The sequence below is a fragment of the Pongo pygmaeus genome, chromosome 10, assembly GCF_028885625.2.
Source record: "Pongo pygmaeus isolate AG05252 chromosome 10, NHGRI_mPonPyg2-v2.0_pri, whole genome shotgun sequence".
NCBI lineage: Eukaryota > Metazoa > Chordata > Mammalia > Primates > Hominidae > Pongo > Pongo pygmaeus.
The window spans coordinates 43460932-43473274 of NC_072383.2; the positions used below are offsets into that span (position 1 = coordinate 43460932).

General features: G+C 39.1%; 1 protein-coding gene across 5 annotated transcripts in view; it reads right to left on the reverse strand.

The window, feature by feature from the left end:
- Positions 1-5962: 5962 nt before the first annotated feature.
- The window catches only part of SCAF11 (SR-related CTD associated factor 11), a 77456-nt gene continuing 71075 nt past the window's right edge, over positions 5963-12343 (reverse strand). For all 5 annotated transcript variants that reach the window (XM_063672671.1, XM_063672669.1, XM_063672670.1 and 2 more), the window contains 4 exons: positions 11563-11909; positions 9765-9983; positions 9295-9414; positions 5963-9029 (listed from right to left, as the gene is read on the reverse strand). In XM_063672671.1, coding sequence (XP_063528741.1) covers positions 8883-9029; positions 9295-9414; positions 9765-9983; positions 11563-11909 — 833 coding nt within the window. In that variant the 3' untranslated portion in view covers positions 5963-8882. The remainder of the gene's footprint in view (positions 9030-9294; positions 9415-9764; positions 9984-11562; positions 11910-12343) is intronic.

Sequence of the window (12343 nt, forward strand, 5' to 3'; positions counted from 1 at the left end):
TTGATTGCATCGTGAACTACTGTGTGAACATCCTGGAAATGTTTGACATCTTGTCTCTGAAGGTGCTGTTTTGCCATCTTCCTAGTGCTTAGTGGGCTCAAAATTCCAGATAATGTGGTAGATTCGAATTTGAAAACAACGTTAAAAGGAGTTACGTGTGTGTACAAACTATCAGGTGCTGTTGATGATTCTGAGAGCAGGGATAGAATCCAAATGGTTTCCAAACAAGCTGTGATCCAGCATAGTGGCTCACACCTGTAATCCTGGCATTTTGGAGGCTGAGTCAGGTGGATTGCTTGAGCCCAGGAGTTTGAGACCAGCCTGGGCAACATGGTGAAACCTCATTTCTACAAAAATACAAAAATTAGCATGATAGCACATGCCTGTAGTTCCAGCTATTTGGGAGGCTGAGGTGGGAGGATCACTTAAACCCGCGAGGTTGAGCCTACAGTAAGCTGTGATCATGCCGCTGCACTCCAGCCTGAGTGATAGAGCGAGACTCTGTCTCAAAAAGAGAACAAGTTGTAATCTAATTAATTATGTTACTCTAACTGAACAGCTGTGATCTGCAGGGGATCTAAAAAAGTTACATGGTTTGCTTCTTGGCTGCACATTAGACTCCACCTGGGAGATTTTAAAATACCCCATCCCCAGAGACAGATATAATTGGTCTGGGGTGGGCCTGTGCTTGTGCATGGCCTTTTATAAAACTCTCCATATGACCCTAAGTATGCAGCTAGATTGCAAACCACTGGACAAGTTAAGTTGCATTTCCATCACTGTCCAACAGGGATGAAAGCAGTGAGAAGACAGTCCTGGTTATATAGGCAGGAATTTCCCCAAGTAAATGTGGAGGAAATTTCAAAACATTCCCATCTATTATCTCAATCCTCAGTAACCCTGCAAGGTAGATAGGCAGCACCCCTCTTTATAGGCAATTCAGGTTCAGAGATAGCATACTCCCGGTCACAAAACTGGGCCCTCTGTGATACCCCTGCTTATCACCAGAAATGGATTATCTTCTGTGGTACTCACAGGATTGGTGGGCAGTATGCTCAGCTAGTTATGGTTTGGGAAGTCCACTGCTTCATGACTAAAGCATTTCTCACCCCACAAAGCCAGTGCGTGCTGACTACTTACAGACTAGAACTCATCAGTTGCCAGAGAAGTTAAGCTCCTCCCTGAGGAGCTGAGTGTGAGGTGCCACCAGACACTTGCCCATCACAGCCAGATGCTCAAGCATCTGAGAACTCAGACCAGTTCCAGTGGGAAACTTTCAGCTCTTCAGCCTAGAGCAAAGCCTTCACCCCATCTCTCACCCTCATACCACAAGCAGTGAGGCCTGCAATTTTGAAGATAGTTTTTCTGATCATGCAATTTTTATTAACTGTGTGAAATTTGGGAGACAAAGCATACAGGGGAAAAAAATCCTCTATTACCCAGAAACAACTTCTGTTAATAATATGTATTTTTTTGCCTTAAAGTTTTTAAAGAAAGTTAGGATAATGGTATATAATTTGTGTCCTATTTTTTCTCCACTTAGTATTAAAGGAGTACATTCTTCCATTTCCTGTCCCCCAGAAACATTTAAAATAGCTGTAAAATACTTTCATATGAATGAACCATAGTTTATGTTAACCATCCCCCTCCAGGTTTCCACTAATACTGGAAAGAAATATGTGGACCAGGATGTTTATATTATGAAAAGAATATATAATCCCTTTAAGGTTCTTTATACCTATTTTCAAATTGCCTTTCAGAAAAATAGTACATATTTGCACCCCCTCACAGTAGTGTTTGATCGTGGCACTCTTGCCACAATTGGAAATTATCAATTTGACAAAATTTAAAACACTGTTGTTTAATGTTTTTGGTTGAACACTTCTTATGTTTTTTTGAGACAGAATTTCGGTCTTGTTGCCCAGGCTGGAATGCAATGGCGCGATCTTGGCTCACCGCAACCTGTGCCTCCCAGGTTCAAGTGATTCTCCTGCCTCAGCCTCCCAAGTAGCTGGGATTACAGGCATGCGCCACTACGCCTGGCTAATTTTGTATTTTTAATAGAAACGGGATTTATCCATGTTGGTCAGGCTGATCTGGAACTCCTGACCGCAGGTGACCTGCCCGCCTTGGCCTCCCAAAGTGCTGGGATTACAGGCATGAGCCGCCGCGCCCAGCCTACTTCTCTTGTTCTAACCGCTTGTATTGAGCCATTGAAACATTTTGAGCACTCATTTCAAAATGCAAATCTGATCATGTCAAACACCTCCAGTTTAAAAGCTTTTCCTTACAAAATATGCTGCTGAAAAACTCCTCCCAATCTTCATTCCAGCCATTCCAGGTTTAGAGATGCCATGCTATCTCTGGCTAGACCCACTCTTGCCCCATTCCCTCTGCCAGCTCCTCCTCTCCCTGCCTAGCTACCATTTGGCTCTTAGCTGAAGTGTCAACCCTCTTCCCACCCCAAGGGTCCTCCCTGACCAATCTTAGATTTTATAAACCCATCAGATTCTTGGAGCATCTGGTTGTCCTATTTGCACCCTCATCAGTTATATATGTACCTGTTTTCCCCACCAAGTATATGGCTCCATGATGATATTGTTTTGCTCCCTCTTCTGTACTGTGTAACACACACAGGCTGGCACTATCTGTTGAAGAAACGATGTGGAACAATTTGACCAAAACTGTACTATTGGATGATTAGTCTATAGTTTCTAAGATGAAACTGGTTTCCGCAGAATTTAAGTAAGAGTTAAAACTACTGAAAAAAGTCAAAGGTAACATGGCTGGAAACTGGAGCTGGAGTTTATTGTAAAGGAGGAATTGATGCACAGGAGATAGCAACTGTTTGAGAAAATGAAAACAGGGTGAGAAAAGCAAAGAATTCACTACAGATGGCTTCATGGTTAAATGTTTAATATCTCCAAAATAGGAAATATGGGAGTGCTATGAAAAAGTCAAAAATGAGGCCAGGCACCACGGCTCATGCCTATAATCCCAGCACTTTGGGAAGCCAAGGCAGGACAGTTGCTTGAGCTCAGGAATTTGAGACCAGCCTGGGCACCAGAGCAAGATCCTGTTTCTACAAAATTAAAAAAATCAGCTGGGTGGAGTGGCCCATGCCTGTAGTCCCAGCCAGGCTGAGGTGTAAAGATCACTTGAGCCCAGGAGGTTGAGGCTGCAGTGACCCAAGATCATGCCACTGCACTCCAGCCTGGGCAACAAAGCGAGACTGTCTCCAAAAAAAAAAAAAAAAAAAAAAAGAAAGTAAAAAATGAGTGGACCTGATTAGACACATGATAAATGTCCCTCCCTCTCACTTTCCCCACGCTGTTTTCACTTCTATCAGCTATCATTCCTGCATTACTATACAAATGTAAGTTTATATATCTGAACTCAACAATGTAACATCCCGAAGTCTAGCACGGACTTTGATGTGAATCTTGGCTCCATTAAGTAGCTAGATAACTGAGTTATCTAGCTACTGAGTTATCTAGTTATCTGTGCAACTAGATAACTCAGTTAATCCTTTATGCATCTCAATTTCGTCAAATTACTAGAATTGGTTTTATAAATGAAATGTGGTAATACATATGAAATGTTTGACAGAATGCCTAGCACATACTAAAAGCTTAATATGGTAATATTTACTGTACTATTCCTTTTAGAATACTGTGGTAAGATTAAACCTGACAAGACATGAAGAATCTAAGAATTCCTTATACACAGTAGGCATGCATTGTTTGATGAACAACTGAATGTTCAATAAGACCTATGAACAGGCCAGGTGCAGTGGCTCATGCCTGTAATCCCAGCACTTTGGGAGGCTGAGGCAGGTGGACTGCTTGAATCCAGGAGTTTGAGACCAGCCTGAGCAACACAGCAAAACCCCATCTCTACAAAAATTAGCCGGGCGTGGTGGTGCACACCTGTAGTCCCAGCTACTCAGGAGGCTGAGGTGGGAGGACTGCTTGAGCCTGGGAGGTTGAGGCTGCAGTGAGCAGTGATTATGCCACTGCACTCTTGCCTGGGCAACAAAGTGAGACTCGTCTCAAAAAAAAAAAAAAAAAATTGTTCGGCGATTAAGTCACAAAGCAGGGTGTTCATTAAAACGTTGTAATAGCCAAAACCTGCACATAACTTAAATGGCCACCACTAGAGGAACATGATGTAGCCATTATAAAGAACATGGCACATTTATATGTACTGACATTAGAATACATCTTCAATTTATTAAGGAAACTAGAGATGCAGAACAATTTACAAAATATAATTCATATGCTGGGAAAAATGATCTGTGCAACCTGCTTTCCTGCAACTTTACAAAACATTTTGTTGAGACAGTATCTTGCTCTAACACCCAGGCTGGAGTGCAGTGGCACAATTTTTGGCTCACTGCAACCTCTGCCTCCTGGGCTCAAGCAATTCTCCCACCTCAGCCTCCCAAGTATCTTGAGACCACAGGTATACACCACCACACCCGGCCAACTTTATTTTTTGTAGAGACGGGGTCTTGCTGTGTTACCCAGAGTGCTTTCCAACTCCTGAGCTCAAGCAGTCCTCCTGGCTTCGCCTCCCAAAGTGCTGGGATTACAGGCGGCAACCACCCTGCTGCCAAGTTAAAAAAAATTTTGTAAATGGATTAAAGAGTTTGGAAATATATACAAACAAACCCTTGTATGGTTCTCTGATTAGAAAAATCAGCTTAAGAAAATGAAGTTTCACAGTACATGTAATTCAATTTTTATAAAGTATGCATCATGTGTGTTTAATTACATTTAAAAAGTTTTTTATGATAAAATGAGATATTCTAGAATCCCAAGAAAATCTGAAATTGGTAGAGATTGTTTATACGTCTTATATTTTACTAATTTATATTCATAAAAGCAACTTAGGCCAGGCACAGTGGCTCATGCCTGTAATCCCAGCACTTTGGGAGGCCGAGGCAGGCAGATCACGAGTTCAGGAGATCGAGACCATCCTAACACGATGAAACCCTGTCTCTACTAAAAATACAAAACATTAGCCGGGTGCGGTGGCAGGCGCTTGTAGTCCCAGCTACTTGGGAGGCTGAGGCAGGAGAATGGAGTGAACCCGGGAGGTGGGGCTTGCAGTGAGCCGAGATAGCGCCACTGCAGTCCGGCCTGGGCGACAGAGTGAGATTCCATCTCAAAAAAAAAAAAAAAAAAAAAAAAAAGGCAACTTAATATCCAACAGTGGAGGATTGTTTTAATGGTACAGTCATGTTATAGACTACTATACAGCCACTGGGCCAGGTGTGGTGGCCCACACCTGTAATTCAAGCACTTTGGGAGGCTGGGCAGGCAGATCACTTGAGGTCAGGAATTCGAGACCAACATGGTGAAACCCCGTCTCTACTAAAAATACAAAAATTAGCCAGGCATGGTGGCAGGTGCCTGTAATCCCAGCTACTCAAGAGGCCGAGGCAGGAGAACTGCTTGAACCCGGAAGGTGGAGGGTGCAGTGAGCTGAGATGGTGCCACTGCATTCCAGCCTGGGAAACAGAGAGAGACTCCATCTCAAAAAAAGAAAAAAAAAAAAAATTATACAGCCAGTATAAATCATGCTGTAATTTTTACTAAAATGGAAAATTCTCAGTACGTCAAGTGAAAATGAAAGGTTACAACATAATTATGTGCAGTTTGCTTGGCATTAGTTGTTACCTTTGGTAGGATTACAGGTGATTTTTCTCCTTTTTCAGTCTCTTACACATTTACTAAAGTTTTTCTAATTTCTTACAATAATTATGTAATTAGGGGAAAATGCCATTAAAATATATGCTTATAGCTAACTCTAAGCTTGCTTTAGAGCTTGGGTATTACATAACCATGATGCGAATGACTTTGGTACAAATCCAAGTAACACTTCAACACGTTTGTAAGGGATTATAATTGAAAAGTCACCATTCCCCTGGAACCTTAATAATAAAATGTTAAAGACGTAAGTTTATCAAAAGAATTTATTAGAAAATATTACACACTACATACATATTTATTTAAGAGTATAATTTCAGTAGACAGCACTCCAACTTCATAATACAAACAATATCTCATGGACCCTGGGGCAATCACTGTGCTTCTGAAGCTACATCTTTTGGATGGAACATTCAAGCAGTACACACTGTGGCCATTTAAACGAAGGTAAGAGAAAAAAATGTGATAATTACCAAAACAAATTTTAAAAAGCACAAAACTTTCGGAATGTTAATGGATAACTACTATTAGTCTCAAAATTCTAGGCATTTCTATAAAACATTGGTCAATGTGACTAGTAAGTTAAAGGGACCAAGGTTTCAAAGATCAATACTGAACCTTGATAAATAATAAGAGGAAGTGTAACTCCACAAAATGTTTCTGATTAAGTTTGTGCCCATGCAAAATTAACATAAATTTCTTAAAGAACTCAAGAATGAGGAATGTTAAAGCAATGTATTTTTTCAACATAAAGCATGCATTTTCTAATACATTCTTAAACATTTCAAAATTTTAAAAGTTTGAATTCTAATCAAGTAGCTATTAATGCAGTCTAACCAGTGCCCCAATCAGATGTGGAACACACACTTGTTACTGTCACAGAAATAATTCATGGGAGTGCTACTAAAGATATATGAGACTTCAACTCTTGACCACACCACTTTTTCTCCAAAACTTTAGAACTTGTTTGCAAAAGCTAAATGGTATAAAACACATTTTAAAATGTCACCCAATTCTCAAATGTCACTGAAAGAAAATGCAGGAAAAGTATGTATTGTGTGATTAATCAGCTTAGGCTTAACTCAAAATACTTTGAACGTTCACAAAATTGTTTCTAGAGTTCTAACCTAAAACAACTAAGGAGGTGTGCCTTGATATTCTGAAACACTGTCTTAATACTTTATTAGAAGAAATATGCTTGAAATTTCTTTATCATAATCTAAACACAAACTTTAAAAATATATACCAGTAGAATACCATATTACAAATGCCCAGAAATGTAGAATAAAGGTCAAAAACTGCTTGGAAATATTTTTATGATTACACTCATAACTTAAAGCTTATGAACTAGCACAATCATTATGGGGCCAACATTTCAAAATATTTTGCCTATCAAAGCTAGCACCAGGAAAAGTATTATGCACATAAAATTGAGAAACAGATACTCTTTACTTTAGAAAAGCACAGTTCTACAGAGTATTGCTCTGGCTAAACAGTTTAGCTAGTAAAAAGGTCAGTTTATCTCACTGAGGCATGTATCTCCTTGGATCTGTTAACTTATCTGAAGAACTTTCCAGATACTTGGTATGTACTGAAAATTCTTACTGGAATCAGTTTATCATGGAGAAAACCCACTGTTCTTTCAAGATGCCAGTTAAAATAATGGCACGATAAAACATTTTAAACTTACCTTTTATAAAAACTGAGATATTCTAGTACTAAAAAGAGAAAAAAAAAAAAAACCCCAAATCCCTAGTCCCTGAAAGGCTAACCAAAACTCCATTATTTAAATTTCCCCTCCGTTTGTAAAACACAGGTTTTATTGTCTAGAATTTTGCAACATGGCTAATGGCTACCACCTGATCACCAAATTAACACTTCATTCATTGTAAAGCATTTGGGGATTTTCAAGTGTAAAAATAATTTAATCAGTGATTAGATAAACAACTTTACGCCAGTGCCATGAGTCTTGTAATTCTTAGCCCCAAGGAAGGGAGGATAACAGCCTAACAGCAATTCTCGAATTGGCACAAATAATTTATCGTCTGCAACGGGTAGAAGAAGATACTATGAAAGAACATAATTTCTACAAAGTCAACACTTTTTTTTTTTTTTTTTTGAGACAGAGATTTGCTCCTGTTGCCCAGGCTGGAGTGCAATGGCATGGTCTCGGCTCACTGCAACACCCGCCTCCTGGGTTCAACTTATTCTCCTGCCTCAGCCTCCCACATAGCTGGGATTACAGGCACTCACCACCACGCCTGGCTAATTTTTGTATTTTTAGTAGAGACGGGATTTCACCATGTTGGCCAGGCTGGTCTCGAACTCCTGACCTCAGGTGATCCGCCCACCTCGGCCTCCCAAAGTGCTGGGATTACAGGCGTGAGCCATCATGCCCGGCCGAAAGTCAACAATTTTTCCAAATCTTTTTCCTCAAAGTCTTCAACAAAGACTTTGAACTGCCAAAGTTGTAATCTAGTAAGTCAAACTGCTTATCTCAATTAGGGGTAAAAAAAGGCACAAAAGAAAAACAAGCAGCATAACCTTTATTTGGTCATACAATAGGTGAAGAGTGTCTCAATGTTTTGAACACTAAATTTTACTTGTGATAATTTTTTTTCTATCTAGGCAATGTATTCAGATATGTGCTTTAAAAATACACATTAGGAACTTTGCAACTGATACGTTCTATTTAATATTAGGAATATTTTTCATGGTAATACATTATTTAACTTTCTATAATTAGAGGGAAAAAATCATAAAGATCATACTTTATATTTTAACCTGACAGAATAAATGCATTATATATATCTCTTTGAAAACCAGTGCACTTAGAAGTTTCTAATTTATGCACTCCATTGCCCTAATCAAAAAGCTATACATTTTCCAGTATCCACACTGTAACACAGTCCTAGTAAAGATGCACATTCCTTTAAACCCTTTACTTTCCCTTGAATTTTGTGGGGGAGGGTGGAGGGGAAGGAAGGATACAGAAGTTGCAGTGCAGACCTATATTTATTTAGAACAAAACATCATATCCTGTGTTAAAAAAATAATTTTATCAAAACCAAATTTCAATCACAGTTATGTATGATTTTCAGTTAATAGTACATGTTGAAATTGCACTTTGCAGATATCCTGATAATGTCCTTGACAGCGTTCCCCATTTCAGCCTATGTTTTTTTCAGTAGACACAGGTTCTTCCAGAGTTTTCTTTTGGCTCCCCTTCCGTGAATATTTGTATTTGTCTACATAGGCTTTAACCAGATTTGCCACTTTAGTAGAATTTACTTCTCCACTCTTACTATGACAAACCTAAGAAAAAAGGGGTGGGGGGTAAACTTTTTTCATGCTCAAAGGGATTAAAGCCAAAATAGAAAGCTTTGTGAAAAACAACCCCAAAGAGATAATCAGACTTATTTTCATGTTTCATTATCTCACACAAACTAATCAAAAGGCAAAAAAGTAGACAGGAATTAGTAGGAGCTAGCTTTTATTATTTTAATTGAACTTCAGCATTCATTTATTAAAACAGAGGTGGTTCAAAACATGCACATACTCCACTAAAGCCATAACTTACTTTATCTACTGCTTTCCGTACAATTTCTTTATATTCTTCCTTGGTGATATCTTTATTTTGGTAAAATGGCTTGATGGCCAATTTTACCTCTTGTGCTGCTTTTTCTTGAATTTGCAATTTCTGATGAAAAGAAAATGTACAATTTATTATTTGCCAGTCATATGCTCTCACAAAATTCCGAACAAGAAATTGAAAATACTTCACATTTACAATGAGACTCTCCAACTATTAACATGACAAATACAAAACAGTTTATTTACTAAAACATATCAAACATTTCTAAAAACAATTATAAAATATTACCAGTAATTTACGGGACATCAACACATCTAGAGAGATTCCTTCAAATAATAATGGCATTTAGACAGCCCATAAGAAATTCCCTTCACCACTCATACAATAAAAAGCTGATAATTTTTCTCCTTTATCATATACAGAATTATGGAGGTTGCTCTCAACCTTGAACTTGCCTTGTCTGTCTTCGAGCTATCTGCGCTGGCTTCCACTGCAACACTTACTTTGCTTTCTGCCAATTTTACAGCAGCATTAGAGGCTTTGCTGTGACTTGATGACGAAGTATTACCAGAACTTGGTCCCTCAGCCGTTCCTGTATTTCCTGGGGCTGCTGTCGGAGCAGGCAAAACTGGTGTACTCATGTTATTACTTACATGAGAAGAACTAGGAATACCCTGTTTTAAAGAGTTATCATCAGTTAATGAATTACTTGTACTCGATAGAAGTCTTTTAGTGATGTATTAGAAATAACATTAAAAAACACAAAGCAAACCAACCTTAGTACTAAAGAAAAATGCGTATTTCAGGTAATTATATCTAAAGGGCCCTTTAAAGAAAAATCAGTAACATTCTTAAATGGGGCCTTATTTAGATATGTCAAGATGACTTTTAAATTATATATATGCATTGTAACATTCTGACAGCAACACTAAAAACAAGGAGAAGGAGAATAGCATTTAAAATATTGTATCTTTCCTGCAAGGATCTTTAGGAATATTAACGAATATTAAAGTGCGCCCACTTTAAAGATTGGAAAAAATAAGGCAGTAAAGTCAAATGGCTTGTAGCAAGTTGACAGGAGAAAAAAAGGCTGCAGTAAGTTGACAGGAGAAAAAGATTAAGATCCCAAATACTAAAATCCAATTTCCCTATTCCTTCAACTCTATCTTACTGTCAGGATTCTATTTTATTTTATTTTAATTAATTAATTAATTATTTATTTAGAGACGAAGTCTCACTCTGTCTCCCAGGCTGGAGTGCAGTGGTGCGATCTTGGCTCACTGCAATCTCCGACTACCAGGTTCAAATGATTCTCGAGCCTCAGCCTCCTAGTAGCTGGCATTACAGGCATGCATCACCACGCCTGGCTAATTTTTGTATTTTTTTTTTTTTTCTAGACAGAGTCTTGCTCTGTCACCCAGGCTGGAGTGCAGTGGCGCGATCTCGGCTCACTGCAACCTCCACCTCCTGGGTTCAAGCAATTCTCCTGCCTCAACCTCCCGAGTAGCTGGGATTATAGGTGCTTGCCACCACACCCGGCTAATTTTTGTATTTTTAGTAGAAGCAGGGTTTCACCATGTTGGCCAGGCTGATCCTGACCTCGTGATTCACCCACCTCGGCCTCACAAAGTGCTGGGATAACAGGCGTGAGCCACCATGCCCGGCCTAGGATTCTAAAATTTTTAAAAGGCAGTCATAAAATTATAAGCAACACAGTGTTTGCAAATTATTCAAATTTTCTATGTCTCACAGAGGCACTTCTCCTTTCTTTTTAGCATGATAAATTCATGAAAATGAAACACAGATGGTAATGGATAATAAACAGCTTTATCTAGTGTTTGTCTGAACAAGACAATAAAAGCTTCATCACAGTACTTAATCACTAGTTCCCACCGTCCCCATACACCCCCTAAACAGTGCAAAACAGGGGAAAAATGTAAAGCACCTACCACTCGATTCTAATTTGGCTTATAATTTGGTTTACTTAATATGAAAAAAAAAATCCTGTTCAGATATAAGTAACAGCATATATGTAGCTTGGATTTGGTAATAAGTATTTAATTAATTTTCTAATTTGGGAGTTGGGGGGTTTTGAGAAGGATAGTGAAAGAGGGATTATGAAGGTTTACCATAACTGAAATCAAATAAACAATTGTTTTTGAATGCCAGGATGCCTTTTTTTGAACATCTGTCATGAACAGCTAAATGTTTACAATGGCTATATTGATTAAACTTGAGTTGCTAAAAACATACCTGCAATTGCTTTCCATCTGGTTGTGAAGCAATGTAGTTGACTTGTTGGGATGGTGGGGGAGGGGGTGGTGGTGGTGGTAGTCCCTGAGATACACTGGTAGGAGCGGCTACCTGCATGAGGGGTACTCCTGTGTGGAGATGCAAGGGTAGCTGAGGATGAATGTTAAATGGATTGCGTTGGATGTTCATCAAAGGAGCATGAACACCCACTGGATAGGGGAAGATATTCATAGGCTGGTGTTGTGCATTCATTTGTTGCTGCATTACATTCATTTGTGGTTGCATCATATTTATAGGTAGCTGAGAACCATCAACTTGCTGGTTTGTTTGGTCTTTTAGGCTAGAATCTATCAAAAGAAAAAAAGCTTGTGAAAAAAATCATGTTATAAATCTCTTTAGACAGAGAAACAAAGAACCACTGGTTACAGTAAAATTAAATAGCAATTAATAGGCTCAGTATACCAATACCAATCTCCAATAGCTAATTTAATCCTGTCATTTCTAAATAATGTGGACTGATTTTCTAACTGAAAGAAAACATTTGGCCAGGCACGGTGGCTCAAGCCTGTAATCCCGCCACTTTGGTAGGCCAAGGCGGGTGGATCACCTGAGGTCAGGTGTTCGAGAGCAGCCTGGCCAACATGGTGAAATCCCATCTTTACTAAAAAAGTACAAAAATTAGCCAGGCGTGGTGGTGAGCGCCTGTAATCCCAGCTATTCAGGAGGCTGGAGAATCGCCTGAACCCAGGAGGTGGAGGTTGCAGTGAGCAAAGATCGTGCC